Here is a 26,850-nt window from a genome sequence, read left to right as displayed (position 1 = left end):
AATAATTCACTGTGTGGCTTTGGGAAAGCTATTTAACCTTTCTGTGCCTCATGTTTCTCATTTGTAAAGTGGCTATGATAAAAATCCCTACTTTGTAGAGGATGAAAGAGATGATAACCATTAGAGTACCAGTTAATCCTTTATTGAGCATTTATTATGTGCCAGTGTTCTAAGTCTTCACATTTATTAATTTGTCTATATTTGAATAAAAGACTTAAAGAAAACTGATGCTTTGACTCAGAAGAATGAACAATGGGGAAATTTCAGGTATGTTGACACACAAATTAGAACAATGCTCTGGGGGAAGGTGGGTTTCCAAGTGCCACCTCATATAAAAGCAAATAGTAAAGGAGCTAATGTGTAATGATGGCTGACTCTAACATGCAAAAGTAATTATATAGCAAACTTTTACAGGAAGCATACACAGTATTCCTATTGGATTTTCACATTATTGATGACATTTTTCAACAAGCTGCTTATGGTTGTCTCCCCATTAATAACCTTGTCTCCAGTAAACAACTCCAATGGGGCAGATCATGACAGTAAAGATATAAATAGGACCAAGGATTTCCCATATTATAATGAGGGCTACTGAGTCAAGCAGTCCCAATTGTGGTTTAGTTCAGAGCTATTTCATCCAATAAACCCAAAAGTATGGAGATGCTGAATAATAACTATCATGTAGGAAGTAGCTATCTTGTGCTACACATTGTGTCAGGCACTACAGGCACCATACATAACTTATTTTAATCCTCAGGGTAATGCTGCAAAGTGAAATACTCAGTCTCATTTTACAAATAAGGGAACAGGTTTAGCCAGATTGAGTGATTTGCTTAGGGTCACACGGCATGTAAGGATTTAAGCTATGATTTAAGTGCAGGTAGGCCTGATTCTGAAGTCCATGCTTTCCACTAAACTTTGAGACATCTCTCATTTTTAAAATAAGTGGGCATACTGGAGCATGAGAAACATAAACTGTCTTATCTGTTCTGTAAAATCTAACAAGCTTGTTATTTAATCATGTCATTTAATCCTCATAAAAATCCTATGAGCTAGGTAACAATATTTACCCTACTGCATTTGCAGAAACTGAGGCACTGAGAAGCTAAGGAAGTAACTTGTTCTAGGTCACACAGTGTGTGGCAGTCCTCAAATTTGAACTAGAGACTGGGCACAGTGGCTCATGCTTATAATTGCAGCACTTTGGGAGGTTGAGGTGGGTGGATCACCTGAGGTCAGGAGTTTCAGACCAGCCCGGCCAACATGGTGAAACCCCATCTCTACTAAAACCACAAAAATTAGCTGGGCATAGTGGCACACGCCTGTAATCCTACTCGGGAGGCTGAGGCAGGAGAATCATTTGAACCTGGGAGGTGGAGGTTGCAGTGAGTTGAGATCACACCACTGCATTCCAGCCTGGGCGACAGAGTGAGACTCTGTCTCAAAAAAAAAAACAAAAACAAAAAACAAAAAACAAAAATCAAACCAAAAAAAATCGAAATAGAGCCTATGCTTGTAATGTCTCTGCTCTAGAGCAGCTCTCTTCTGTAGAAATATGACACATGCCACATACGTAATTATCAATTACCTAGTAGCCATACTAAAAAGAGACTTATTTTAATATACTTAACCTAATACAGGTAACATATCATTTCAACACACAATCAATATAAAACAATTTAGATATTCTATTTTTTTCATACTTAGTCTTCAAAAGCCATAGCATATTTTACACTTTCAGAACACCTAAATTTAGACTAGCCACACATCAAGTGCTAGATGGCCACACTGTATTGGACTGGGTTGGGTGGCTCTGGATCTTGATCTAGAGGTTAAAGATTGAAGAGAAGAAAGATGAAGAGGCTCTTTTATTTTCACTGACCTGTAGATGTGTCCTCAAAAAGGTTTTCCTTTTGGTATACTCAAAGTTGTTTCTCATCAAAAGATACAAAAGTGCAGATGCTTCGTTCCTGGTTGAGCTAATCTTCGATGTGCAGCACTTTAAAACCTCATAGCAAAATGCAGCACACATGTTTACTCTTCCTTTGAAAAATGCTGAAGGAAACTGAAGAACAGGGAAAACAGAAATAAGTATTTAAAATCCAATCATAAAATCAATAGAGTATCAAGGGCCCTCTATATCCTCACCTAAACCTATGCTGGGTGCTTTGAGGATACAAAATCAACATAAGGCAGGCTCTACTCTCCAGAGAGTATTATTGTATATAATAATATAATATATATACAAGTAATTGCGGTTTTTGCCACTATATAGTGGCAATTACTTTTGCACCACCATAATACAGTAAGCAGGTTCTCAATATGTTTAAAAAGAATGCCTGAAATGATGAATGATGGATCTCAAATGTGGGCTTAAAAATGGGAAGGTCAATCTTCATTACTTACTCTTTTGGTTTATATTTCAACAGTTCCTTTATTGTGAACATCAAAGTGCTGAGAAAATTATAGCTAAAATCTACTCAGCAAGTGAAGTTCATCTTTTAACAAAATGGGATACAGGAGATACACACATGTATCCTCTTCACATAAACACTGATAGTTAAGATACATTTTAGCATAGAAAAGGAGTATGAAAGTGACTAATTATCCGAAGAGACAAGTGGCCTGTTCCTTTAAGAATGTATTCGGTCTGCTTTGTGGAAGACACAATAGACTTGTTACAATTTCCTGTGCTTATAGGTCTAGGCAAGCAAATAATAAGCTGCTTCAGGGTACACAATAGATGTTTTACAGAGAGTGAAGCTAGAAGGCCATGTTTTAAAAATTATTTTTTAGGAACCTTGAATTTAGACCCACGTTATAGGAATCTACCCTTTATTTCACCTTAATACCAAGTGTAATTCTATGCAGATGATGAATGCTTAATAAATGTTTTCTGATTGGCAATTGGGAAATCTCACTAATAATTTCACCAGACTAACTCTGGATGAAGCAGATACTCTGGTATGAAAATAAGTATTTAAGGGAGAGCATAGCTATAGTGTAGCTCATCACTACACTAAGTCTTCTACCCACATCACTCACTTCTCTGAGTGGGCAATGGCCAAAATCAATGACCTCCTAACTGCCAATTCTAACAGACCTCTTTTCCCCTTTATCTTATTTGACTACTCTGTATACGTCATGACAATGTTGGAACTCTTTCCTTCTTTGGCTTCCATGATATCCTTCTTTCTTACCTTTCTTCCCACCTCTGTGACTGCTCCCTCTCATCTCCCTTACAGATTCGTCTTTGAACCTCCTTTCTATGTTATTTCTCTCCAATGTTCTGCTTTTGATTTTTGTTGTTCTTCTTCTTCAATGTACTATCCAGGGAAAATCAAACCACTCTCATGGCTTCAACTACCACTTGTATGTTGATGCTCCCACCAGTTCACTATGCTCCAAAAATACCAGCCTTTTAGTTCTTAGAATATTACAAACTGTTTCCCAACTCAGAGCCTTGGCACATGTATGTCCTTCTCCCTAGATAGTTCTTCTGTAAGCTCTTTTTACAGCTGGCCCCTTTTCAATAATTCGAGTCTCTCTGTTTGTTTGTTTTTTTTTTTTTTTTTTTTTTTTTTTTTTTTTTTTTTTGAGACGAAGTCTCGCTCTGTTGCCCAAGTTGGAGTGCAATGGCACGATCTCGGCTCACTGCAACCTCCGCCTCCCGGGTTCAAGTGACTCAGCCTCCCATGTAGCTGGGAGTACAGGCGCACACCACCATGCCTGGCTAATTTTTTATTTTTTTTCACTAGAGACAGGGTTTCACTATGTTGGCCAGGTTGGTCTTGAACTCCTGACTTTGTGATCCACCCGCCTCAGCCTCCCAAAGTGCTGGGATTACAGATTCAGGTCTCATTTTAAAAGTGACAAACCTATCTAAGATAAGATTATCTCCCACAAATCATTTACTGTCTCAGCACCCTGTTTGTTCCTTTCCTAGAACATACAATAATTATTATTATTTTTTTTTGAGACGAAATCCTGCCCTGTCGCCCAGGCTGGAGTGCAATGGCGCCATCTTGACTCACTGCAACCTCTGCCTCCTGAGTAGCTGGGATTACAGGCACCCGCCACCACGCCCGGCTAATTTTTGTATTTTTGCCATGTTGGTCAGGCTGGTGTCGAACTCCTGACCTCAGGTGATCTGCCCGCCTCGGCCTTCCAAAGTGCTGGGATTATAGGCGTGAGCCACCGCACCCAGCTCATAATTACTAATTATTTTATTATTTATTTTCTGTCTCCCCTATCCCCACTAAGACTGAATGCTTCATGAGAGTGAAAACTATTATTTATTTTGTATCTCCATTGCATCTCCAGGACCTAGTACAGCACTTGACACAGAGAAGGTCCTCAATAAATATAGTATGGATGAATGGAGAATGACTCCAAGTCTGGCTCTCCAACCTAATCCCTCTCCAGAGCAAAGATCCACATATCTTAATGTCCCATAGGCACTCAAATTCAACAGGTCTACAAAACAGGACTCATTAACTTTTACTGCAAATGTAGTCTTTCCCCTGTATTTCATATCAACTACCACACTCCACCATACTATCAGTGGACTGATGACCAAATCCTATAAATCCTTTTTCAACATGTCTCATCTGCCTTTGACCCTTCATATATCCACTGTCACTACCTTACTTCAGGCCCTCATTCCTTATCTAGCTTATTGCAACTAGTCTTTTTACTGCCTTTGACACTGTCACCAATCCTTCTTCAACACAACTTTTATAGAGACTTTCCCCTGTCCTTACCAATTCTCTCTTAATACAAATATAATTGTGTTACTTCCCTGCTTAAAACCCTTCCATGACTACCTGATGCCTGAAAGATGAAATCCAACTCTTAAGATGAGTCCACATGATCTGTACTCCATTTACATCTTTAGTTTCATCTCTTGGTGAATCCATATTAAATCCTAGCTCCATTGCTGCAGAAAAACTTTTGCTAAATTAGAGTTTTTCTCCTGCCCATCCCCAGAGGTCTATACAGACTTATTTTATCCTGATGGTATTTGTTTCTGTGTACATGTATCTTGATGTGTGTGTTCCTCCCTCTACTGGACAATAAGCCCTTAGGGACTATATCCATTAAGTGCCTACACAGTTTTTGTTAAATGAATTATTTCTGAATCTCCTTCCCTTGGTTTCTTGTAACATGCTTGTGTTGAACTCGGCTTCCCATAGATTTTTAATTCATAAATTATATTAAAGAATGGCAATAAAAAGCTTCAAATTCATCTAATTTCTGTATCTATTAAATGCAACTAGCTGCTATATAAATAATGAGGATGGCAAAAAGTTTTCAAAGCTTAGCTAGCTTATTACACAAATAACGTAACTGAATTTCTTTATCTTACTGTAGTTACATAAACCAGTGGAAGATCTGGACTGTGCCTTTCCATAACCTTAGCTCTATCTTGGTTTATTATGTTTATTCTTAAGTTTAAAAAGCCCCTGAGCACAGAAAACAAATCTTTGCTGTCTGTTTCAGTCATATTTCTTCCTAAAAGCCAAGTCTGAGGTTATTGTTCAGCTGGGGCAAGTGGACTGCACATTTAGGGCCCTCAGTTACAACTAGCATTGAAAGTCAGGATTCATCCATTTGAACATGTACTGAATGCTTACCATTTCCAAGATATTATACAAGACCCTGGGATTACAAAAGTTGGATCCTTTCAAAGTCTTTAGACATGAGTGCACTCATGGCTTATATACCTCCAACATGACAATACTTTTAAAAAGAAGCAAAATAGAGAACTGGCAGGATTGGTAATTTTTAAATGATACTCTTCAAAGGAGCTTAATGGAAAAGGGAAGGTATTATGGGGTGAAATAAAAAGTAGCTTCTGATTTGAGGGGGTTCATGGTCAGGCCCTCTGTGTGTGCTTTGTTGCTCTGTATTTCTATTTACAAAGGCAGTACTTAATGGCTTCATGAGCTGGCATTGTATATGTCACCACAATGACCCCCATTGTCCCATCTTTCTTTTTTGCAATGAAGATAGCCCACCGGCTGCTCCCAAGCTTCTGTCCTTACCTTACTGATGAAAGCTCTTAGTGAGGCAAATACATGTTTCAGCGACACTTCAGATTGTCCATTTTTAAGAAAAGCAAGATGTATATCAAACACTTTTTTCATTAATGGGTTATGGCCATCATTATTTAAGAGCTGGGTCTATAAAACATTAAAAAATATGGTTTATGCCCCACTGAGAATGACAGAACTGATTTCACCAATACCTGTTTATGAAACCACTGTTTGGAAGTTTCAGGAAAATAAAAGGCTCTTACATATAATTTCAAAATATTTGTGCCATCTTTCAACTTGGAAATCTCAAACAAATACTACGTACATGATATCCAGAATACTTAATCCCAACATTTTAAACAGGTGGAATTTTTTTTCAATGCAACACAACAATATACAGGACTAGTATGGGAACAGTATTTTCTATTAACCTATACCATATTGCTTCTCAATTAAGAAATCAATAAATTAAAAATGAATACAAGCCAATCAGCCTTTGTATTTCTGAGAGACTAAATATTATAATGTGTAAATGAAAGAAAATACCAATTCTATTTTATTAGATTATGATCTAATTTACTTTAAAAGTATGTTTACTATATGGTTAGCCATTTGTGAAAAATTAAACCCTCTATGAGTAGAGATAATTAACAGGTATCACAATTGAACAGACTATGTAAATTGTTTAAATGCCCCTTGCAAAGAAACAACAAATTGTAGAGAAATACCTATTAGTTTGTCAACTTTGTTTTAATCAGCAATGGTTAATTTCTCCAGCTCTATCCTGCTACTCTTCAAGAAAGTAATCAGCAGGTTACAATCTGGCCAAAAACAACAAACCCAAAACAACAACAATCTAATGATAATACTGACAGCCAGAATCCCTGAATGGTATTTTGATTTTTCTGGCACTTTCCTTAGTATATTTCAAAGCATGGTATAGTGACTAGAATCATGGTCTCTCATAACTGGCCTAGATCTCAATCCTGATTCTGCCACTGCCCAGCTATGTGGCATTAACCTCCTGTGGGCCCCAGTTTCCCCATTTTCAAAAGGGAATAACAGTATCTACATCATAAGGCTATCATGAGGATTAAAAGTAAGTTCATATTTGTATTTTTAAGTTATTGAGATATAATTTACAAACCATAAAATTCACCAGTTTCGGGTATACAATTAAATTACATTTAGTAAATTCGGCAACAGAGTTGGGTGACCACCACAATACAATTTTAGAACATTTCCATTGTTTCAAAAAAGATCACTCCCCTTTCTCATTCCCAGCCTCACAATGAAAAAGTGAGTTAATATTTGTAAAGCCCTTAGGACAGTGTCTGACATTTATCACGAGATTATATAAATGTTTGCTAAATAAATAAGAGGTATCAGAATAGGAGGAAGGAATACAATGCACATCATGAGATCTAATGACTTCCTTATTTATTGGCATGATGAAACACGGAGCTGTGTTGCATTTTAATATAGAATAAACCTAATACTTCATAAAGGGATCTGTAGCCTATTTATTAAAGGTATTCTGCAGCCTATTTTGTATTAGTATCTAATTCAATTTTCCTTTATAAGCCTCTTTGAAAAGCACAGGCCAGGTTTCCATAGAAAATCTCGAGGTCGCTGAAACAATTAACTGAATTACTTAGAGAAGAGGGGAAGAAGGAAAAAACAAAAACAAAACAAACAAACAAACAAACAAAAAAACACATCTGTATAACTGAGGTGAAAGCAAGCAAGATTTTTCACCTTTGAGTTCTTACATTATAGTCACATCATTTTTACTTTTCAAAGCATACGTCCATTATCGCATGCCCCCCTCCAATAATCCTGTTAGATAAGTGCTTTTACCTTCTTTTTAAAATCATAGCAATGATGATTTGCACTGAGAGGCAAACATCTGAGAAAAAACACTAAGTGCGTGGCTAAGGAAGTCAGCCAGCCTGCCTGGACCTCATCTACCCTGACAGGACACCTCATCACAATGGGTATTTGGGCAAACAGATCCAATCATATTATGGGCTAAAAATTGCTGGCTACTTAAAGTATGGAAACTTTGTTTTTAAACACGAAAATCTAATAGAATTTAAGAGGTAGAAGAGAGCTTACGGGCAAGTGAGTCCATTCCCTTCCCTTTATGGATGACACAAGTGAGTCTCAGTGACTTCCAGGGTCACATGATAACCAAACTAGAACTGCCACCCACATTTCCTGACTATTCATGCCAGCCTTTTTCACTGCACTACCCCACATTTGACTAGGTAATTTCTGTATAATGTTACTTTGCAATGGTACCAACTGGATTATAACTCTTCATTTTTACCTTGAAGCACTGAGTGAAAAATGATATGGTATCTAGTACTGTTAGGGAAACTTCAGTAGCTGTATTGCCTTCAAGAAGTGCCTGGTGGAAAATGTCTGCTTCAGTTGTTGTAGAACCTAGGATTAAAAAAGTAAATTAAACTTTTCCCAACATAAAGATGCACATAATGGTGCTGAATGACTTTCTACCCAAAGATTTAAGACAAGAAAGGGGGCTCGGCTGGGTGTGGTGGCTCATGCCTGTAAATCCCAGCACTTTGGAAGGCTGAGGCGGACAGATCATAAGGTCAGTTCAAGACCAGCCTGGCTAGCATGGTGAAACCCATCTCTACTAAAAACACAAAAAATTAGCCCGGCGTTGTGGCGCGCACCTGCAATCCCAGCTACTCAGGAGGCTGAGGAAGAAGAATCACTTGAACTCGGGAGGCGGAGGTTGCAGTGAGCCGAGATCACGTCACTGCACTCCAACCTGGGCGACAGAGTGAGACTCTGTCTCAAAAAAAAAAAAAAGAAAAGGGGCTCACAGTGTCATACTGTATTTAACTCCTTCATCAAATATAGTCTGGGTTAATCAATTTCATTAGTTTTCATTACAGTTCTGTATCAACAGCTCTGCAGGACATAATTAGGTGCCCACCTCTTTGGAGACAAGGTTTCAGTGATGAACTCTGGTGATGTAACTAAGAAATAATGTGGGAGGCCTTCTAAGTCATGCCACTAATTATGTGGGTAAAAATGAGAAACCACTAAATAGAAATTCAGCTACAGATAAACAGTAGTGCCTTATGGTCAGACATTTTCAATTATGCTGATTATATGAGATTTGTTTCTAAATCAGAAGGAAAACAAGGTATCTTGGAGGCAACTGAAGGAAGTAGGTTCATCATATTTTTACAAGAAGCTGAAGGCTTTAAAACATGCAGATTTAAAGGTCCTGAGTCTATTAGCTCAGCGTCTAGCAAAACATTATTTTTTATTACTAGGTCTTACCACAAAGCCAGTTTTGCTGACTTCCTTTTCTGAAACCTTCAGAGGACTGTGTGGAAACAAAACATTCTCACTCTTTGAGTTGTTATTAATATTTGCTTTTCATAGGAGAGCTTCCATTTATATAACCCTCTAGCTTCCACAGTTGGGCAAGATTTCTCTCCTTGCCCTATTTGCCTTGTCAATACTTCAACCTGTCTGAAATACACCTTTGCCAAACTAGTATTTAGAGTTCACTGATTTCTGCAGTCATCTCAGCATGTTCATTCCCTAATCATTAAATGACCAAAAGTAACTAAACAAATATTACATATACTATTATATTAAGATGTCAATATTTGCATTAAAGTTCAACAGTAGGAATGAAGAACACCCAATATAAAAATATTATGAGAACAGCAATTCATGGGAAAAATTTAATTTCTTTAACACTATGAAGAAAACACCATGACCGAAAATTGTTCAAAAATCCATGTGTATTTTATCATTTTATAGTCATGTATGATGAAATTGATTATATACATATATACATAGCAGAAAGATGCAAATACGTGTATGTATGGGAAATCATTTCCAATCATATTGGTAATTTAAACCAGGACTTCTTTTCTTCATACAAATTTAAGGGATACAGGTGATATTTTGTTACACGCATAGAATGTGTAATGATCAAGGTATTCAGGGTATCCATCACCTTCAGTTTTTATTATTTAAACCAGGACTTCTTTAAGGTCAAATGGGTACCACACACACATTTTCACTTACTGTGATTGAGTGTAAATGAACTTTCTAGGCTACTAAGATGCTGAAGCCGGGCCTGCATTACTCCTGATCTGTTTCGAAGAGCAGGCATGGTTTGCGATTTTCGGTCTATTCCGAAGTGTTTTGACAGCCAGGCATCATGCACCCTAAAATAAATTTTAAAGTCAGGAACTGGAGTTCTCTAATAACATATCTCAATGTTATAATCTTTTTAATGAAAAAAAATTAGGTTTTCACATAAACATAGTACTATACTCAAGGATTAAATCAAGTGTCACTAGAAATTGGATGAAGTTTTAATGTATCTTTAAAATAGCATATATGAATATAATTAAGGAATTTAGGAATTTAGAAAGAGCTTCCACTTCCCTTCTTCTTCTCAAAAACATCAGAGATAAGTGGCCAGCACTCCAATAAGATTCAATCTTTTCATGGGAGGTGAGGAAGGTCAAGAGTGGGAAGAAGATAGACAGAGGTTCACTAAAGGTTGAAATGAGAGGGGAAAATCCTAGAGTCAGATGTTCAAGAATGAGTGCCAATCTAATCTGTTTCTGGACTTGAGGTAAGTTTGGACTAGAAATTTTTACTCTGTAGGTATGTCTATTGCTAAGATAAACAAACTTTTCTTTGTTTTACTTTAATGTTGTTTCCATTTAAAAAATTACAACTGGGTCATACATGGACTAAGGAAGAAGTAGTTTATCTATCCTCTAGTAAACGTAGTGGGAGAGTTGACAGAATCCTAGAGACTGAGGTTCATGGTAACAATGGCCATATCAACTCCAAGTTATGGGAAAAGATGGTGGAAACTGGAACCCTCACCACCCAAACTACCTATCCTTAGGACGTTCCAGAGACTGAGCAATAATCTCCCCATCTACACAGCCTCTTAAAAATTAAACATTTTTTAAAAACTATTTTTAAGTTCCTTTAATGACTATCTCTACCCCTAAAATATATCTCATTGAAATAAGCAAGTAACCTTCTTCACCTTAGAATCCCTCAAATATTTCCTTAAGTATTTATTTCACTAGGACTTACATGACAAAAAGAGGAAATAGATAATATATCATTTATGTCCCAATTGCTGTTGGGGATTTCTATTTGCCTTAGTAACTGAGGTAAGTATTGATAGTCTTCAGACAAAAGTACAGACCTTACAGTTGTCCTCACTTTATGATTTCCTGCCTTCCCCTGGACCTAGCCCCTTCTGGATTCCTTTAGAAAAGATAAGCATCTCACAAGGTAGAAACTCTATATGTCACTTTAATCATCACCCCTTGGGAAGCTTGAAAATGTAAAAGTTCCCATTCATTTAAATTTTCAGTTGGGACATGTTAACTAAATCACGGGTATCTCAATGTTAACTCAAAATATATAACCCAGGTTTTACATGGCATGAGTAAGATTGCCCTCTGTTGGAAGAGAAGGAAAAAGTAGAAATTGCAGTGCTATGGGAATTACCTTGCTATGTTTCTTTTCCCCATATATCTAAAGTGAAACAAGCATACTCTAGAAAGAAAAACAATAGCATGTTAGTAATATATTAACATCCTCTACAGATTAACAAGTGATATTTTAAAAGTCATGAGTTACAAAGAATGGCCTATTTAAATCATATAATGATACGTGTTTTGCTACACAGAAATACATAGATAATTAATTGTGGGCTTGCCATATTCTATCTTTCTACATTTATTTGCTACAATTACATCATGTCTTCATATACAATTTTAATGACAGGTTAAAAAATACCTGTCAATGCAAATCACCCTTTATGCTCTATAATTTATCATAGCAAAGGTCTCCATCAGTCATTTTTATTTTTGACACAGGATCTCGCTCTGTCACCCACGCTGGAAGGCAGTGGAATGATCATGTGTGGCTCACTGCAGCCTCGACCTCCCAGGCTCAAATGATTCTCTCACCTCAGCCTCACAAGTACCTGGAACCACAGGTGCACATCACCATGCCCAGCTAATGTTTTATTTTTTGTAGAGATCAGGTCTCATTATGTTGCCCAGGCTGCTCTCAAGCTCCTGGGCTAAAGTGTTCCTCCTGCTTCAACTTCCCAAAGTGCTGGGATTATAGGTGTGAGCCACCATGCCTGGCCCACCAGCATAGTCAATAATATCTCTAAAAGGTTCTTCTGCACTAAAAATTGGGGCAATTTCTACATTTTAAATAATAACATTAAAATACTTTATATTATTAAAAATTTCAAACACGTACGAAAGTAGGGAGAGTACCATAGTTAACTCCCACATACCCAATCACCCCCTAGATTCAACAATGATTGAACTCATGGCTATTCTTTTTTGACCTCTGCCCTGAATAGGTCCCCTGCTATATCCCTCCACCCTCCCTGCCCCTGTGTTTCTAAAGCAAATCCCCAACATCAGATATTTTCATTAGTAAATATTTTGAGTACAATTACAGTAGTTAAAAAAAATCTTAACTGCTGTTTATTATCCTGACATTTTCCACTAAAGTTTGTAAGACTTTAATCCAAGGGTTTGTATTGATATGCTTTGTTTTTGTAGACATGCACATACAAATCATATATGTGTACTATTTATTAAAAAATTTCTTGCATTTCATTCTATGTCTAATTTTTCTTTTAGCTTCCAATAATCATATAAAAATAGCTCAGGATGAAACGTAGGACAACTTCTCATCTCCAGACTAGGTTTTCCCCCAAGTGTCTTGGAATACATACTTATATACATACGTGTGTGTCTGTGTATGTGTGTGTGTGTACACACACACATACACAGACACATTTCTGCAGTGGGTAGAATTACTCAGCTCTATATGAAAGTACAAATTCTAAATTCCAATCATTTCCACTGCTCCACTATTCCAGCATCTGTTCCAAATCAATGATGCAGAACAGCTGATACTACTTCTAGTTTTTCAGATCACAGAAAGTCTTTTGCTGGGCTGCAAAGATGGTTTATTATTACCTAGAGTTTTCAGCAATATAGAAAGTATTCCACGTTCACATTTTTCTTCTGTCTGCAGATAAAGAACCACTATGCCAGGCTCTATATTATCAGAATAATTTAACATTTTCTACATTATTAGCAAATAAGCCATTAAAAATAGACAAAAAGTAACAGTTGAATTCTCCCCAAATAAGGGGAAAGTTTATGAAGATAAATTAATATAACTTACTCTAAAAGTATAAGAATGTTTATGAGCTCCTGAGGAGATACTTTATTCCAGTAAGTTAAGAGAGTATCTGAAAATGGAATAAATAAAGTGTTAGATCTTCAAATAATTACAGCAAATAGCACAGTGAATCCCCAAGTCCTATGTAGCTTCAAGGACTATCAACTCAAGGCAAATCTTGTTTCATCTATATTCTCCTCTCCCCTCCAACTGCCCAGTACACACTCTGTATTCTTTTGAATTAATTCCAAATATATCATTTAATTGGTAATTAGTTCAGCATCAATGATCCTTTTTATGTGTTTTGTGTATGTCCTTTTGGGTCGCTTATCCCAATCTTCGTATCATTTCTGAAGACAGAGTAAAGGAAGTTGCTGTGTTTTTACTTTAGATGAGGTATTTTTAATGAACTCCCTAAAATTTTATGCAAGATGGTGTGTTTAGGTGCATTTTTCTGAGAAGGTCAAATGCCTTTGCCTGCTAATCAGAGGGCTCTGTGAATTAAAAAAAAGTTTAAGAATTTTAGGCCCGGTGCGGTGGCTCAAGCCTGTAATCCCAGCACTTTGGGAGGCCGAGACGGGTGGATCACAAGGTCAGGAGATCGAGACCATCCTGGCTAACATGGTGAAACCCCGTCTCTACTAAAAAATACAAAAAAAAACTAGCCGGGCGAGGTGGGGGGCGCCTGTAGTCCCAGCTACTCGGGAGGCTGAGGCAGGAGAATGGCGTAAACCCGCAAGGCGGAGCTTGCAGTGAGCTGAGATCCGGCCACTGCACTCCAGCCTGGGTGACAGAGCGAGACTCCATCTCAAAAAATAAAAAAAAAAATAAAAAAAAAAAAGAATTTTAAACTTTAGCTCAGTTGCGGTAGCTCACATCTGTAATCCAGCACTTTGGGAGGCCAAGGTGGGTGTATCACTTGAGGTCAGGAGCTTGAGGCCAACCTGGAAAACATGATGAAACCCCTTCTCTACCAAAACTATAAAACTTAGCTGGGCGTGGTGGCGGGCGCTTATAATCCCAGCTACTGGGGAGACTGAGACAGGAGAATCACTTGAACCTGGGAGGTGGAGGTTGCAGTGAGCTGAGGTCGTGCCACTGCACTTCCAGCCTGGGGCAACAGAGTGAGACTCCGTCTCAAAAAAAAAAAGGGGGGAGAATTTTAAACTTCAAAATAAGAGACAGATAACTTTCCTTTTTCTCTTTGCCTTTGCATTATAAATTCTGATGTCCTATCTATCTGTGGAACAACTATTTCAGACACAAAAGTCTCTTAAATCTATCACATATACTTCTCTTTCTTACCCATTTCTTCCCCAACACACCTACTTACTGAGATTTAAAAAAAAAAACAAAACAAAAAACAAAAACAGTGCCACCACTTGACTTTCCATTCCTTTTTTTATCCTACTTTGATGGAGCTAATGGTGTCAGTAGACCCTCCTCTAACTGTAAAAATCGCATAGGTATCACAAAAGCAAGCAAATGACTTAATTCCCAACTGAGCTAGAACCTCTCAATGATAAAGATGGAAGACAAGACAATGTTGGCTTTATGGAGGGGCAAGGAGGATGAGGGAAGCCGGTAGGTTGACTTAGTTACTACCAATTTTCCAATTGTTTTATAAGACCGCGAATATTGCTAGGTTTCAATTAATACAAAATGCTAATCATCAATAATAAAACTGAAAATAGAATCAAAATTTGACTTGTTTTAAAAATTAGGGCCGGGCGTGGTGGCTCAAGCCTGTAATCCCAGCACTTTGGGAGGCCGAGACGGGCAGATCACGAGGTCAGGAGATCGAGACCATCTTGGCTAACACGGTGAAACCCCGTCTCTACTAAAAATACAAAAAAAAAAAACTAGCTGGGCGAGGTGGCGGGCGCCTGTAGTCCCAGCTACTCGGGAGGCTGAGGCAGGAGAATGGCGTAAACCCGGGAGGCGGAGCTTGCAGTGAGCTGAGATCCGGCCACTGCACTCCAGTCCGGGCGACAGAGCAAGACTCCGCCTCAAAAAAAAAAAAAAAAAAATTAGGCCTGGCCCAGTGGCTCACGCCTATTACGTAATCCCAGCACTTTGGGAGGCTGAGGCGGGGGGATCATGAGGTCAGGAGTTCGAGCCAGCCTGACCAACATGGTGAAACCCTGCCTCTACTAAAAATACAAAAATTGGCTGGGCGTGGGGGCACGCCTGTAATCCGAGTTACTCAGGAGGCTGAGGCAGGAGAATCGCTTGAACCCGGGAGGTGGAGGTTGCAGTGAGCTAAGATCACGCCACTGCACTCCAGCCTGGACTCGACAGTGCGTGACTCCATCTAAGAAAAAATAAAATTAAAAAAATTATATTCTGTAATCCCAGCACTTTGGGAGGCCGAGACGGGCGGATCACGAGGTCAGGAGATCGAGACCATCCTGGCTAACACGGTGAAACCCCGTCTCTACTAAAAATACAAAAACTAGCTGGGCGAGGTGGCAGGTGCCTGTAGTCCCAGCTACTTGGGAGGCTGAGGCAGGAGAATGGCGTAAACCCGGGAGGCGGAGCTTGCAGTGAGCTGAGATCCGGCCACTGCACTCCAGTCCGGGCGACAGAGCGAGACTCCGCCTCAAAAAAAAAAAAAAAAAAAAAATTATATTAAGCTAGCAGTGACTTCCGCTCTCACCTATCTGCCATTGGGTGTCTACTCACAGAAGCTTGGGTTCCCCCCAGAAGTCCCTGCGTTTCCGGCCTCCGGTCAAAGGGCAGCTTGTTGCGCCACCGCCTGAGGGTGCTGGCCTCCCTCTCCTGTCCGTTAGCTCTTCCAGCAGAAAAGTTGGTGCCTCCTTTCCAGCGAAAACCTGGGACTTTCCATCCAACCGTGAGCACCCATCTCCCTCGCCCCGTGTCCTAAGGTAGCTTCGGAGAAAGTCTGTGAAAGGGGTAGAAGGGCTTGCCCTCACGGCGAACTAGCTCCAATACACGGCAAGTCCGCCATTTTCTTAACGGCACTGTTATCGAGCGGCAAGGCCATCCTTCCCATTTCCAAATCTGTGAAACATGATGCCGGCAGGGAACAAGGGTGAAGGAGGGAGGAGAGGTTGTAAGAAATCTTCAGGAAGAGAGTCATCACAGCTTAGTGTATGTGATTTGGAATCTGACAATTTTAAAAAAACATGGCTGACGCTGAAAGAGCTCCATGATAAAGAGCTGAGGCGACTACAGGCAAAATTAACAAGTCTGAGGAAACAGCGATTGTCAGATGGGAGGTGGACGGGCTCCACAGCCAAAATTAAAGAGTTGACTGAACAGCAGAGAGTCCTGCAGAGCACCATTAATGACTTGAAAGATCAGTTAAAGGCAAAAACCTGTGACAACTGTTCAATGAAAGAAACATACAGGCTTGCGCTAGAGAAAGACTATGCTGAAATCCAACAACAAAATCTTTTCTTTATTGCGGAACTCACTAAAGAAACAAATAAATTACAAGAAGAAAATAAAAGGCTTTCTAAAATAATAATGAGGCAGCAACAGTTTCAGACTTCTGGTAATGATGACTTCGTTTCTGGTAGTCAAATGACTATGTCAGATTTTTCAGTCAGGGAGCCTGCACAAGGAAGGCAGAGGCATGTGCCTATCAAATCAATAAGCCAGTCACAAAGTAAACAGATGAAACCTACAAGCACAAAGGAACTGCAACAAAGTTCAGAGTTTCCAGTTCCATCTTTTAGTCAAGACCTCTTTGAAGTGCCAGAGACCCCTTTTACGAAAAGTTCCTCTAATGACACTAAGCCTAACACAGAAGACCGTGCCAGCCAGAAGCCACTGGCAAGTTCTCTTTTAACAACTTCACTTAGTCATCAAAAGAGGTATGAATTTCAAGATTTTCTCAATCCTCATGAAGACAAGATTGGCCAGCCAAAAGGGACACCTGAAACGAAGGTCTGCCCCCAAAAAGAAACTCAGATTGACATATCATGGAGCCCTTCCGCTGTCTCCCCAGGAGAATACCCAACTCATGTATCTGAAACTTTACTGGAAACTTTAGAGGATTATTCTATAACCTCATGTCATCCTCTTACAAAGGAAAAGAAAATAATCCCTTTGAATGTCTTGCCTTTAGACTCTACTTTAAAATCTAGTACAAAAAGAAGAGCAGTGGTTGTTATTCCTTGTAACACCAAATTTGCAGCGAGAGATAGCTCTAAACTGATACCTTCCAACGAACAGTCTGCTTCGGAGAATATTTATGAATCTACAAGTGCAGGGAATGGTGCTGATAAGCCTCAATGTGATACTGAGAGTGTCTTTTTGGGGTCTGAGCTAAAGAGAAAAGTGAAGACACAGTCACAAAGAAAGAGGAAGTAGCTTCCCCTTCCCTGTCCCCTTCCCCGTCCCCCAGCCCCAAGGAAGCAACAATGTTTTACTTTTCCAACAGAACAGTCTTCTTGTCAATTCAGACTTTGTAACTGGTAACTCCTGACTCTTATTCCTTTTCTCACGATATAATAAACTAAGCAATAAGGCCTGAAAATATTTGGCAAATGAATCTAAGACTTTGAAATAGCAAATTTTTGTCAGTTAATAAAATGCAGCTACAAGTAAAGAATGAAATTTATTCTCCAGAATCCATATAGAAGTGTAGAGATAGAACATCTTTTCATTGACATTAAACTTGCTACTGTTTATGACTCCATAAAAAAGAAAGCCAAGAGAGGACCTCAAGAGTGTGGACTTCAAAGAGATCAATATTTAAATGCATAAAGAATAACTAAAACAATATTTACCGGACAAGACAAATTAGAATACATCCATTGAGAAGGATCTAGAAGAAGACATTTCTTAGAACAAAATGAATATGACTTTACAGATATACAGCATGACTTTATACATATAAAAGATAAAGAGATGTGACATAGACTGTATACTAGTTATTGAAAACGTGCTTTTTAAAATCAAAAAGCAAAGACCGAATATTTGGCACAGAGTACCTGCCACTGAGCAAGCATGGTCAACATTTGCAAGAATAAGAGGAACTATCAAGTGCACAAGAAATAAAACAGTCACGGGCCAGGCACAGTGGCTCATGCCTGTAATCCCAGCACTTTGGGAGGCCAAGGCAGGCGGATCACGAGGTCAGGAGATCGAGACCATCCTGGCTAACACCGTGAAACCCCATCTCTATTAAAAATACAAAAAATTAGCCAGGCGTGGTGGCGGGTGCCTGTAGTCCCAGCTACTCCAGAGGCTGAGACAGGAAAATCGCTTGAACCTGGGAGGTGGAGGTTGCAGTGCGCTGAGATCCTGCCACTGCACTCCAGCCTGGGCGACAGAGTGAGACTCCGTCTTCAAAACAAAATGAAACAAAAAACAGTCATGGTTTTACCCATGACATTAAAATAAAACAACCAGAGACTTGTCTCTGGTTAGTACAGAATGTGATGTATGTGTGTGTGTGTGTGTGTCTATGTGTGTGTGAGACCTACAGTGGAGGAGGGGAGAGAACTAGTCGGCAATGCAGCTTTTCCCCTCCTCCTACCTTCTCTCTCCCTCATTCTTTGGGCTATGGTGGTATTCAACCGCTTTTTTGTTCAGTTCCACTTTTTTTTCTAACGTATCTCTTGGACCTATTTTTTTTTTAAGGCTAGTCAAGTGAGGCAATGGGAGTGGAGAAGAGATAAAGATTGGGCCTCTTTTTCAAAAAAACAAATTTATTGAGAGATTCATTTACCATAAAAATGCCCACATAAATAACCCACAATAGTACAATAGCTTATAGTTTCTTCAAAGACTAGTGAAACCTTCACCACAGTTTTACAACATTTTCATTGCCTTAAGAAGAAATTCCATAAATGTTAGCAATTTCCAGATTCCACAACATAATCTTTGATGTTTATGCTAAATCGTACATTCCTAGAACTTCAATATTCCAGTTATTTTTATTTTATTAATGAACTTTAGAATTTACTCATATCTAGCTATTTATTTTAATGTTTCTATAGCTACTATATCAATTTATTTTATGTCTTTACATCCTGCATTATTATAAAATATTTAAAACAAGTAGTAATTACTAAAAATAAAAAATAGAGGCCGGGCGCGGTGGCTCAAGCCTGTAATCCCAGCACTTTGGGAGGCCGAGACGGGCGGATCACAAGGTCAGGAGATCGAGACCATCCTGGCTAACCCGGTGAAACCCCGTCTCTACTAAAAAATACAAAAAACTAGCCGGGCGAGGTGGTGGGCGCCTGTAGTCCCAGCTACTCGGGAGGCTGAGGCAGGAGAATGGCGTAAACCCGGGAGGCGGAGCTTGCAGTGAGCGGAGATCCAGCCACTGCACTCCAGCCTGGGTGACAGAGCAAGACTCCGTCTCAAAAAAAAAAAAAAAAAAAAAAAAAAAGAAAAAAGAAAAAAAATGAGTAAAACGTAGCAATCACTATGATGATCCCAGGTGCTTTTATGTTTTCCATTCTTGTATATTTTTTTTTAAGCAAAAGTATTGCAAAAAGGAAGACAAGGGAGGGAACTGTCTAAGTAAATGTGGTATTTGGAAATAACCCGCTTTTAACTTCCCGAGGACATGCAGTTTATCAAAGTCCTTAGGTTGTATTCCATCATATAGTATAAAGAGGAACTGGTGACACTAGTAAATACGGCTCTACACCAAGGAGAAAAAACATGGCCTGACAAAGAACGTGATACCAGACAATATCATACAGTGTTGCTGCAAAGATAATGATGACATTCGCTACCCTTCGAGAACTCTTCCTGTCTTTTTGTTTCTTATTTGTCAAATCCTGGGTTAAATAAAGGCTGAAGTATTAAATATAAATTCTGGTGATTATTTCCTTTCAGTTACACTGGTCATTTAATGAATTAAATGCTCTGCATGAAAACAAAATGTTTAGCACTTCTAAAACCATTGCCTCATTGTAGAAATTTATTTGCAAAATTATGTTAAAATTATTTCAAAGACTCGAACTTGTGTGACTGACATGAACCTATTTTGAGGTTCAATTTAAGAAACATTTTAAGGTCAGAGTCTCCAAATATCTGTTTATAATGTGCATGTGCTCTACCTCCGGATGATGATCAAATATTGTTGCATGAATTTGTGAACCTGTGAGGGTGTATGTCTAGTACAGTCCATGCTTAATATGCTGGTAACTCACCTTCTGAAATCATTTTTACTATATACAGGTAGCACATCAGGAGGTTTCTGATTTCATACTGATCCAGGCGGTTATACTGGGATACACTACTCCTTGTAGAACTCTGTCGGGTCTATAAGGACAGGATGTTTGTGAAATAGTATCCGTACCATAATTTTCCACAGCCTTTAACTCAGTAACTCTTTTTTTATCATTAGATCAGTTTGGGAATATTCTAAACATAAATCTAAATTTTATATCACAACTTGAAGGTGAATGGGCTGAATCTTTCTTTCCTAGTAATAGCTAGTAGTATCACTAGAAATTACCTTGGGGTCTTCACAAAGATATAGCCATGAATACTGTGTATGTTTCATTCTCATATGCCATGTGTTTTAGTGGTAAAATTTTAAAATAATCATGGCTATTTAAGGAAAGATAACTTTTACATGGAGTGAAAGCATAAGAAACATCTTAAACTTTTTCATTTGAATCTCTCCTTAGAGTTTATTAAAATCCAACCTCAAAATCATGCATTAGAAAATCTATCTTAAGAGCTAATAGAAGCCAGGCATGGTAGCCCACACCTGTAGACCCAGTGCTTTGGGAAGCTCAGGTGGGAGGATCACTTGAGGCCAGGAGTTTAAGACCAGCCTGGGCAATATAGCAAAACCTGTTTCTACAAAAAAAAAAAAAAAAAAGCTGGGCTGTGGTGGTGCATGCCTGTAGTCCTAGCTACTTGGGAGGCTGAGTTAGGAAGACTGCTTGAGCCCAGGAGTTCAAGGCTGCAGTGAGCATACTGATCTGTCACTGCACTCCAGCCTGGGTGACTGAGCAAGACCTTATTTCTAAAAAATATAATAAATAAATAAAATGGGCTAATTATATTATGGTAATTACACTTAGGAGTACCCAGTAATACTTCAAAATTAGCACCTCTACAAAGTACTGATGTGTTCCTCTTATTTAATGACTTTTAAAAAAATATCAGAAATTAAGCATGACAAGATCTGACTTATTTGGGGATTTATATGAATAGAATAACAATAATCTCCTTACAAAATTGCAGTTGTTAAAAACTAATACTTTCAGTTGAGCTAAACTGGGGATGCACCATTGACTAAGGTGGAATTTACTAAGAAAGAACTTTTACTTGGAGCAAACAGGCCTAGGTTCTGATTGCTTGCCTAGCTACTATGTGACTACTAGCAAGTCATTCAACCTCTCTGACCTTTATTTGCCTTAGCTATGACAGTACCTGTTGTCACAATTTCTAAATGGTGTAAAAGAGAAACATTTGTGAATAAATTACTGTTTACCCAAAGGCTCAAGGAACCAGTGGAAGTATAGTTCACTGGCTCTCAAGGGTAACAATACCCAACCAACAGCATCAACATCACCTGGGAACTTAGAAATACATGTTAGCAGGCCCTATTCCAGACGTATTGAATCTCACCCTGGGGTGAGGCCCAGACATCTATTTTTTTAAGCCCTTCAAGTGATCCTGATGCACACTAAGAGCACCATGATATAGGAGAAAAAGTGCTCATATTAGAAAATCTAGGTTCGAGTATGGTTCTGCCATAGCTGGTTGTTCTAAGTCATAATCCCAGTTTTCATTTGTAAATTGAGAGTTGGAATTTTTTTTCTTCTAGACCTTTCTAATATAATTTTATACGATTCAATGATTTTACATAACAACATGGCAAAACTTTACTGGTCTAAAATGAGGTCTCTCTGTCTTAAGGCAGTCACATCTCAAACTTTAATGGTAGGCGTGAAACAACTTGACAGAAGAGTTGGGAGGATATATTCTGATTAAGTGATGCTGGGACCCTAAGATTATCAGTTTCGGGACTTATATTTTTTCCTCCCAAATTAATATCATTACTCTATTACAAAAGAATGAAAGACTGCATTAATCCTGCCAGGATGTGCTTTGTTTTAAATAACAAGGCACATTAGATATTTTAAACTTGAATTTCCCCTCACTAAAATAGCGTGCTAGGGTCAAAGGAGATATTCAGAGTTCGAACACTTGAGGATGAATGCCTCATTCTCCATAAATAGTTTAAGACACTGAAGTAGCAGCTGCCAGTATAGGAAGATACTGCTAAAATATCTAAGAATTATGGGATGCTTTTTGCAGAGCCAGGATGGACTACAGGAGAGTAGAGATGCTCACATTTATACTATAAAAAAATTGTTGCAGCCTAATGTGTCACTAGGGTCATCCTATATATTTAAGTTCTTACATTTTCACCAGTGTTGCCCTGATCTGGAAATCCTGTTGCTCCTTCTGGGATGAGGGAACCTCTTGAATCTTCTCTCTTAATTCCATGTCCATTTTGAAAAGACCCATAAGCTGCAAAAAAAAAAGTCAAGTCCTTGTTGGCAAGAGGAGGAACTGTCAGAAATATTTAAAAAAATAAGTACTGAACTAATTTAAGTAGAGACATTAATATAGGGAATAGATCTTGGACATCTAAATGTGAAGTTTATTATATGAAAACACCATAAGAAACCATGTAAAAGTGAAGCAACTTTTCACCTTTCAAAACACTTTAGCACGTACAAAATAACAAGAAATTCCTTGGAAGCCATAAAATAAAGCCACACAATTTAAAAGACAATTTTATAGACAAGAAAACTTGAGCCCAGAGAAGGGAGGTATCTGGCTTAAAACTGGTGACAGATAAAGAAACCAGTATTTTTCTCATTATCCTCTATTTTGTCAGTATGCCAAGCTTAGATAAGCTTAGACAAGGAAACCTCGGCAAATAAATTTGACTGCAAGTATGAGTCAGATTTTAATTAAACTTTAGTAGAGATCAAGCTATGTATGGTCTTTATTATGAAATATATCAAAAATACTGAGAAGTAGAGGGTACATTTCTAAACACCCATGCAATGTATCATCTCCAAAAGGTTTAATTACCGGGGTCTTTGTCAGTGCTCAGACTCCCTCTATTGGCAGGTGAAGTAAAGCCACATGGAAACTCATCTCTGGATGTCTGTAATGGAATATGATACCTGTGTTATTTAAACAAATTCGTATATAGGATAAGAAACCTGAATTAACAGAACAAAATGTTACATTGATTTTAAACAAAGCTCACTGTGAAAGTCTAAATCAAATACTAGTAATTAGTATTTAGGTGACTCTTTAAAAAAAAAAAAGCTACTAGCATACTGTTGTAACCATGACCTCTAGCCAAGTGACATAATTCTAGATAGCCGCAACTGATACAGTCTTTTTTGTTTTTGTTTTTTGAGACAGGGTCTTGCTGTGTAGTCCAGGCTGGAGTGCAGTGGCGTGATCATAGCTCACTGTAGCCTCAACCTCCTGGGCTCAAGCGACCCTCTCACTTCAGCCTCCAGATTAGCTAGGACTACAGGCATACACCACCACACCCAGCTAATTTTTGCATTTTTTTAGAGATGGGGCTTTGCCATGTTGCCTAGGTTGGTCTAAAACTCCTGGACTCAAGTGATCCTCCTGCCTCGGCCTCCCAAAGTGCTGGGATTACAGACATGCACCACGGCGCCTGGCCTGGTAAAGTCTTAACATCATTCAGTTCTCCTCCTTAGAACCAGGGCAACGCTAGAAGAAGGTGTGTGACCAGAAGCCCTAAGGAAACTTGAGCTGCAAAGAGTACAGAGAAGTGAAATATTTCCAAATAATGCTGTCAGATATATGTGGAGGGAGCATAAGCATGAGATACTGTATTTGTAAAGCGAGACCAGCCTGACATTCAGGTAGGTGTAATATCCACATTCAGCCAGTTGACATGACTGGGAGTCAGGCGCGAGCAAGCCACTAGAAAAGCTTAAAAGCAGTGTCCTCAGGAACGCAGGACAGGCATGACAAATTGGCTGTAGCATTTCATAGGGGGAATTTGCAGAGGAAGCTGTAAATGATGGAGTTTAACCTGCTATCCAACAATATGATGTGGCCAGCCAAAGTGCACAGGTGATCTTGGGCCATATAGAACATGGATGGGGGCAGAAGTTAACAGTTCCACTGGGCAGACTATAAAGTGTATAATTTGGACATTGTATTTTAATAGGGTTACTGGTAAACTGGAGCACATTCGGAAAAGGGGTGACCAAGAAAGCAACGGGTTTTGGGGACCGGGCACGGTGGCTCATGCCTATAATTCTAGCACTTTGGGAGGCTGAGGCAGGCAGATCACTTGAGGTCAGGATTTCAAGACCAGCCTGGCCAACATGGTGAAACCCCATCTCTACTAAAAGTACAAAAAAAATTAGCTGGGCGTGATGGCGCATACCTGTAATCCCAGCTACTCAGGAGGCTGAGCAGGAGAATAACTTGAACCCAGGAGGCAGAGATTGCAGTGAGCTGAGATTGTGCCACTGCACTTCAGTCTGGGTGACAGAGTGAGACTTTGTCTCAAAAAAAAAAAAAAAAAAAAAAGAAAAGAAAAAGAAAAAAAAAGTAAAGGATTTGGAATGACAGATTAGTGGAGATATTTAGCTTGGAGAAAAATTTAGAAGGCACATGTGGAAAGAGTACATTTGGAGATGGGAACAGATGTGTTTCATGTGTCTCTAGAAGACAAAAGTAAGACCAGTGGATAGGAAACCTTTTAGGTCTAATGTGAGAAGGAATGTTTAAATTATTACAATGGCAAAAGGTTGTTTTGCCAAATAGGAGACTGATCACCTCCAAAGTTCCTTCCAATTCTTAAAATTCTAAGGGGAGCAAAAAAAGCACAGACCAATTGTGATAAACTAAGGGTCTCACCAAGAAGTGCTGAAGGAGACTACTAAGGGAAAGGAGAAGCAAAGGAATAAGGAATACAGTTTAGTCCCCAGTGCCTAATATCTTGGAAGTAGAGAATCTTTTGTTCAGTTTAAGTTGAATAAATGTATGAAGCCATACAACAACAGAAAATGTTTAGAACAAAACACAGGGTTCAAAGGATTTGTGGTGTTCTCTTGGACTTTGTTATCCAAAGTGCAATCCTAGGACCAGAAGCAGTCAAAAACTTGTTAGAAATACATGCTCTCTTTACAATCCCACCAACAGTGTAAAAGTGTTCCTATTTCTCCACATCCTCTCCAACACCTGTTGTTTCCTGACTTCTTAATGATTGCCATTCTAACTGGTGTGAGATGGTATCTCATTGTGGTTTTGATTTGCATTTCTCTGATGGCCAGTGATGATGAGCATTTTTTCATGTGTCTGTTGGCTGTACTAGTTCAACCATTATGGAAAACAGTATGGCAATTCCTCAAGGATCTAGAACTAGATGTACCATATGACCCAGCCATCCCACTACTGGGTATATACCCAAAGGATTATAAATTAGTCTACTACAAAGACACATGTACACGTATGTTTATTGCGGCACTATTCACAATAGCAAAGACTTGGAATCAACCCAAATGTCCATCTGTGACAGACTGGATTAAGAAAATGTGGCACATATACACCATGGAATACTATGCAGCCATAAAAAAGGATGAGTTTGCGTCCTTTGTAGGGACATGGATGCAGCTGGAAACCATCATTCTTAGCAAACTATCACAAGAACAGAAAACCAAACACCGCATGTTCTCACTCATAGGTGGGAACTGAACAATGAGATCACTTGGACTCGGGAAGGGGAACATCACACACTGGGGTCTATCATGGGGAGGGGGGAGGGGGGAGGAGGGAGGGATTGCATTGGGGAGTTATACATGATATAAATGATGAATTGATGGGTGCTGACGAGTTGATGGGTGCAGCACACCAACATGGCATAAGTATACATATGTAACAAACCTGCACGTTATGCACATGTACCCTAGAACTTAAAGTATAATAAAAAAAAAAAAAAAAAAAAAAAAAAGAAATACATGCTCTCAAGTCCCACCCCAGGCCTATTGAATTAGAATCTGTTGGCCGGGCGTGATGCCTCATGCCTGTAATCCCAGCACTTTGGGAGGCCGTGGTGGGTGGATCGCCTGAGGTCAGGAGTTCCAGACCAGCCTGGCTAACATGGTGAAACCCCGTCTCTACTAAATATACAAAAATATTAGCCAGGCATGGTGGCGGGCACCTGTAGTCCCAGCTATTCAGGAGGCTGAGCCAGGAGAATACCTTGAACCCAGGAGGCGGAGGCTGCAGTGAGCCGAGATCATGCTACTGCACTCCAACCTGGGTGACAGAGCGAGACTCTGTCTCGAAAAAAAAAATCTGTTTTAACAAATTCCCCAGGTGATTCATATGCACATTAAAGTTTGCAAAGCACTGTATTAGGAAAAACACTGTACATGGAGTAAAAAATGAACTCTTGGCTGGGCACAGTGGCTCATGTCTGTAATCCCAGCACTTCAGGGGGCTGAGGCGGGAGGATTCCTTGAGCTTAGGAGTTTGAGACCAGCCTGGGCTGCACAGTGAGACCTTGTCTCTGCTAAAAATT

At 39.1% G+C, this 26,850-nt stretch overlaps 1 protein-coding gene across 2 annotated transcripts in view; it reads right to left on the bottom strand.

The window, feature by feature from the left end:
• Positions 1 to 26,850, bottom strand: part of DOCK11 (dedicator of cytokinesis 11) — a 195,086-nt gene that overhangs the window by 36,352 nt on the left and 131,884 nt on the right. For both annotated transcript variants that reach the window (XM_030933580.1, XM_010365537.2), the window contains 9 exons: positions 23,355 to 23,430; positions 22,672 to 22,781; positions 20,438 to 20,549; positions 13,296 to 13,362; positions 11,583 to 11,630; positions 10,122 to 10,264; positions 8,371 to 8,486; positions 6,048 to 6,185; positions 1,883 to 2,065 (listed from right to left, as the gene is read on the bottom strand). In XM_030933580.1, the coding sequence (XP_030789440.1) occupies positions 1,883 to 2,065; positions 6,048 to 6,185; positions 8,371 to 8,486; positions 10,122 to 10,264; positions 11,583 to 11,630; positions 13,296 to 13,362; positions 20,438 to 20,549; positions 22,672 to 22,781; positions 23,355 to 23,430 (993 nt within the window). The remainder of the gene's footprint in view (positions 1 to 1,882; positions 2,066 to 6,047; positions 6,186 to 8,370; positions 8,487 to 10,121; positions 10,265 to 11,582; positions 11,631 to 13,295; positions 13,363 to 20,437; positions 20,550 to 22,671; positions 22,782 to 23,354; positions 23,431 to 26,850) is intronic.

The sequence above is a fragment of the Rhinopithecus roxellana genome, chromosome 7, assembly GCF_007565055.1.
Source record: "Rhinopithecus roxellana isolate Shanxi Qingling chromosome 7, ASM756505v1, whole genome shotgun sequence".
NCBI lineage: Eukaryota > Metazoa > Chordata > Mammalia > Primates > Cercopithecidae > Rhinopithecus > Rhinopithecus roxellana.
Note: the sequence above shows the minus strand (reverse complement) of the source record. Positions and strands in the feature narration are given on the sequence as shown.